The sequence below is a fragment of the Physella acuta genome, unplaced genomic scaffold (genome assembly GCF_028476545.2).
Source record: "Physella acuta isolate Inbredline_101_S28 unplaced genomic scaffold, ASM2847654v3 ptg000374l, whole genome shotgun sequence".
NCBI lineage: Eukaryota > Metazoa > Mollusca > Gastropoda > Physidae > Physella > Physella acuta.
In genome coordinates, this window is record NW_026731893.1 from 811,459 (window position 1) to 817,458 (window position 6,000).

The 6,000-nt window shown below is 33.9% G+C and overlaps 1 protein-coding gene across 1 annotated transcript; it reads left to right on the plus strand.

Annotated features, from left to right (window-relative positions):
* Positions 1-3,487: 3,487 nt before the first annotated feature.
* Positions 3,488-4,573, plus strand: LOC131941852 (uncharacterized). Its single transcript, XM_059301414.1, has one exon. It carries the CDS (start codon positions 3,488-3,490, stop codon positions 4,571-4,573), a length of 1,086 nt encoding a protein of 361 aa, XP_059157397.1.
* The last annotated feature ends 1,427 nt before the right edge of the window (positions 4,574-6,000 follow it).

The window sequence follows — 6,000 nt, forward strand, 5'->3', positions numbered from 1 at the left end:
CACAGCGATGAATCAAAAGATAAATACGTGATGGTTATTGTTGAGTCAATCTGAAATCTTATGATACATCACGTTTTAGAAAGAAGATTCTATTTGTTTTGTAGAGTGACCAGTGCGTAAGTTCTCGACTTCCCAGACTATAATATCTAGTGCCTCTCGATCAATACTAAACAAGCGCAGAACCTTAGATCTTTGACGCTGTAATTCATACAAGATCGAAATGCTACCATCATCGGTGAAACATAATTGCATGCAATTTTACTTTTTTTTTTTGAAGCTATTTCGTCTTCGCAGTCCAAGAAAATTCAAAGCCAGTCTAGAAAGTTTCGGGTAGGAAAGGCAATTTCGTGATTCCTGTTTAATCATTTTCTTTGAACGCGATCCGAAAATGCCCGGTGATCGATTAAAGAGATTGGTTAATTTAAAGTCGTTGATACCCGACTATCTTGCTATTTTCGGAAAAAGACCATTTCTCCGTCTATTGTGTAGTCTTGGTAAACTATCTCAATTTACTTAACTACCTGTTATAAATTATACCTCGTATTTTATACAGCTACAGGCGTAGCAGAAAAGAAAGCTTTATTTTAGATTTTATTTTACAAATCATTCTACGCCGAAATATCACAAAACATAATAATCGAAAATAATTTAAACAAAAATTGTTGTTTTTATATTTTTTTTTTAATTTGCGGAGAAATATTTGTTTTGATAAATTTGGTTTTAAAATTACAATATACAATACGTCAAACGCTACTTTAAAAGCTCTACTTGTAGATGAATTGAGACATTTTTATGTGTTACAAGTGCTACTGGCCTTTTCATTTGCGTTTTAACGTCAAAGGCTTACTGAATAGTCTAATGTTAGGTTTGGATAGTTATTGTAAAAAAAAAGAAAAGCTTAACTTTATTAAGACAAACCTATAAATGCTGTTAAAAAACAGTCAAGAATTTTATTAAAGTATATAAGTTAACGCATTTCTTACACGTACGAACAGAAACATATTCTTTAAGGTATTAGATTGTTATAATTTATGTGTTATGAATTTTTCAAGTTATTTAAAATTGATACTTTTATTATTATAAATTTCTTGTTATTTGAAAATACCAGTATTTATTATAAATATTGAAGCTCTAGGTTATATTTTGTCATTTTTCATCGGAACTTTAAAGCAGTCAGAATTTTTAAAAAAGAAATATGCTTTTTAACTAGGCTATCTGTGAACGTTATCGATACTTGAATATTCTTAAGATATTTGGATATTCTTCATGTCGTGTAAATATTCAAGTCACTATTTCTAATTTTATTTCTGGTATCTATTATCTGAGATTACATACATACGTTATATGCTTGTGATTAGCTGGATATATATCTAAATAATTAGTTGCAGTTTATTTGTCGAACTTTATAAGATATGAAATTTGACTAATAGAAGCATTATTTCGTTAAATACGTGTTTCTAACAACACGTACGTTATAGAAGATACTCATTCTAAAACCTAGTTTTTTTATTTGTTTAACAGCTAAAATGTTTACTTCCTTCTTACATCATTAATTATCAAACACAAATACAATTCACGCGCTAAAATCATGCGTCTTTAATTACAAATGTTTAAAACCTCTAAACAAGTATACGCCGGCTATTGTTCGTTAACGTTAAAATAATATAAAACGAATTTTCTACACCTTAACACAATCTACCTATATAATCAATACATGTATCATTATGAAATGTAATTTTTAATTTTATATCTTGCCACGAAAACTATAATGACTTTATTCCAAGAGGCGGCACCTAAATAAACTGACTACTTTAAAACAATTCAAGTTATATAATCAATACCATTTACTATACACCTGTATGCCTCTGTAAATGCAATTAATTAACTTAGACGAAGTAATTCTCTCAAAAAAAACAACATGTTCAACAAATACAACATAGGGCCTTTTTATTACGATGAGACATTAATTACATTAAGCAGACTGGCGGCTATATGGAGATATGTCTTTACGCGTCAATATTTTCAATACAAGAATTGATAGGGATGATGCTCATATAACACATTGTTGTAATCGTTAACCGTATTGGTTTGAGGTGAGACCCTAGGCGTTATACATTATCAATATATGTGGACAAAGTACCAAAAAATAGGTAGTTAGTTATACTTATAAATCACTGCGTGTCGTATCAATATTAGGCTGTTTACCATTGCTATCTACAATTAGCGCCAGATATCTTTACAAGCTAAACATATTTTTTACTATTTAGATTTCATTTTGGTTTTATAATAAATTTGTTTTACCATTTACGATAACAAACTGAAATCGAATGTTTATCTAATAAATAAAGCACAATTCTGTATGTTTGTAATAAGTTTGTCGTTGACATACTTCGATGGATTTAGGTGTTATATTATTATCGTGCTCATAGTCTAAATTTATAAGTTAAAAAATTACTATTGAAAGTGTTGGGAAAAAAGTTTCAATTTTCAAACTGATAGTAATAATTATCGGCATGTTCATTAAAGACAATTTTAAAAAATTATCATCTTTTACAAAAATTCAAATTATGTCTGAAAATTATTTATATTTAGTCCTTTAGCACTTAATTCCCTTAAATAAATTAGGAAAACACAATTACTTCCCTTTATAAAACATTGCATTAGTGGAAAAGAATTTATTTTTTATTACTTTGTTTTGGTGTTGGGAAAAATAATTACATAATTAGCGGGGATTGATCAAGTGCAAATGTTGTAGGTATTTTACGAATAAGCTTGGAGTATTATAATTGTTCATTTGGTTTGGTTTGGCACCTACGTTCGTTTAAGTGAGTGCAAAAGACTATGAATAAGTTGGGGTACCATAGTCGATTATTAAGCCGAAACAGGCGATTCTGCCCCGGGCTAGACTGTGAGCACTTTGCGTTTATGTTCGCGTTAGTGTTTTCTTTGTGTTTAGGTTGGGTTTGCGTTAGTGGTTGCGTTTTGATTTGGTTCGTTTTTGTTCTTTCTTTTTTCGTTTTCGTTTGTGTTTTTTTTGGGTTTGTATTTGTGTTTGTGGTTGGTTTTGCGTTTGGATTTGGTTTGTTTTCGTTTGCTTTTTTGTTTTTTTTCTTTGTGTTCTTATTGGTGTTTGTGGTTGTGGTTGGGTTTGTTGTTAGGTTTTTGTTTTCGTTTGTATTTGTAATTGTGTTAGCGTTATGTTTACGTTTTGTTGTTTAGGTTTTGGTTGGTTGTGGTTTGGGTGGGCTATTCCGGGTTTATGATGATTAATAAACACACAGGTAATGGTCTTTAACAGAAAGGTTTTTGACATAAGCAGGGCCTGACCGGGACGGCTAGTTAATATATAAAATTTTTGAATATTTTTATTTCATGTATATTAAGAAAATGTTTAAAAATTTTTTTTTTTAATTTCTAATCGTACTTCTCACGAAATATAACTAATTTTATTTTATTTTATAAAGTTGTAGCTTAAATGTGCTATACGATGACACCAATGGCTGACATGGCCAATAAATCCTTGGACTTTAATGAGCAAGTAAGGCAATGGGTGGATGAGACAAGAGAATTCATGATATCCAACTCCATGTTAAATGTCATAATGCTAGCACTCAGCGTCATCCTCCATGGTGTGCTATCTCTAGCAGGCGTCTTGTCCAACAGCGTCAACGTGCTCGTCTTCATTCGACTTGGTCTCAAGGACAGCATGAGTGTTGGACTTTGGGCGCTATCTTTTACAGATCTTGTGGTATCGGCTTTACAACTGGGTGGGTGTATCTCATATTTAGTCGCTATAATATACCCACGAAATCTTATCGATATTTGGTATATCGGTAGATTTTATTTTAGCTGGGCGAGGTATGTGGGCTACTTCATATCCTGCTGGATAACTACCATCATTGTTTTAGAAAGATGCTACTGTGTCGTCTCACCGTTTCGTGTAAGGCAGGTGTTTACAAAAACAAAATGTGTCATGTTCATCATCGCAATTTGTGTCGTACACATCGCAATGCTTGTTCCAGTATACACATTCCCCCATTTTGAATGGGGCCGCTACAGCACTGGCGAAAAGGACGAAAACGGGACGGATACTTACTACATGCAAATAAAACTGCATCTTACTGTCGAATCAGCGAAGTCGCAATTCATCATAAACATCATGGAAGGCGTGGTCTTGTCCGTGACGTCCCAAGTTTTGATCATCCTCTGCACTGTTTGGATGATCTATTCCTTGAAGTCGTCATCAAGAATCCGGAGTTCTCAAGATTGCAAGAATGTCAACAATCTCTCAGCACGGGAGAAACGCCTAGTTAAAGTCGTGATTCTACTGGCTATCATCCAAACCGCCTGCAACATTCCCAGATTTTTCGTCACCATCGTGGTCCATCACGTTCTTCCTGGTGTACAGCTGGGAACCTACAACAACCTCGGTATTCTCATGTGGGAGGTCGCCAATGTCTTCAGTACAACGTGTTGTGTCATCAATATCTTTGTGTACCTCACACTCAATGCTAATTTTATCAATCAATTTTGCTCAGTTTTCAAGAAAAGGTTGTACTCTCAGCAACATTAAAGGTTATAGTTTTTAGGACGTTCATGCTAAATTTAAATTCTCAAGGTATTTATTTTATTGTGCAATGTATCTAAATATTTAAGAATTGCGTTTATTACCGTATCAATTTTTTTTTCTAATCTTTCACTGTTTTTGAAGATGTTTTCGTATTTATTTTATCTTGACAGAATTCGTTTTCATGTCTTTTTCAAACGAGTATTACTTAGTCAGAGGATGGCAGTTTTTTGGGATGGAGGGAGGGAAGTGACCCTTCATCCAAATCCAAATCCTAGCCCTAACCCTAATCCAGCCCTTTCCTTTGCATTAACCTTAATTAAATTTATACTGGTTTCGATTTAGACTTAGCTAGATTTATCTATAGTGTCGATTGCTTGTATTTTGTTTAATTGTTCAATATAATATGTAACACATACCACGGGTTACCTGTCAAGTGAGGGGTGGGGGAGATAATTTACAATTAACTGTTATTTTGTATGCTCTTCGGTGAGCGATGTTTCCCTGTGTTCCCATGTCATGTGACCTCTGGAACTCTGGGTAGTCGCGCCTGTGTCTGCGGCATTCAAACCCCAGGCTGCGAAAGACTAGGACCGTTGAGTTGCTGACTTGGGCATAGGTAAACTTAGTTATATAGACATAATGAGGGTATTGTACTTTTATATTACTTGCTTTTTTTATCATACTAGTGCCGCACTGTGCGGACTAGATATGGAGAGTTAATTATATTTATATTACGTGTGTTTATATTTTCCTACTAGTTCTGCATGTAATGGACTAGATAGGTGGAGTATTTATAACGAGCCGACCCGCGGCGTATCATATGCCGCTATTTAGTTGCTGCCAATGAAAATATTTGCTTTAAAACACTATCAGTTGGTCGTTAAGGACGATACTACCCCCACCCTCCTTTCCCACAACCCCTACCCTACAGCCCCCCCCCTCCCCACCGTGAAAGCAGCCTCCTCTTAGTTACCTCCCCTAAGTTTAAAATCGTTTCAAACTAAAATATCTGCCCCTAATAGCCGTCACTAAACCCGGCTCTACGATTGTAAACATTTAGCGTGAACCGCAGCTCACCAGACCATGTGAGGGTGGGGGTGGTAGAGATATGCCTAGAGAGGAAGAGAGGGGGCTGCTAGGCGCGCTTACAGCTTGGTGTTTTCTAGGGTATCCAAGAAGAGAATTATATATATATATATATATATATATATATATATATATATATATATATATATATATATATATATATATATATATATATATATATATATATATAGATTATAATACTTGTTGTCAGTATTGTATACTGGCCGTAACCTTCTATTACATGACACCCGTGTATTTATGTTATATCCTACATGTGTTAGTGTATTCAGAGATGTAACCTATCGTTTGTTTACATTTGTTTTAGGGCTATATGCCATAGATTT

Bases quoted from the DNA above. Each gene is read 5' to 3' on its own strand.
- LOC131941852 (XM_059301414.1), top strand. From the start codon at position 3,488: ATGACACCAATGGCTGACATGGCCAATAAATCCTTGGACTTTAATGAG.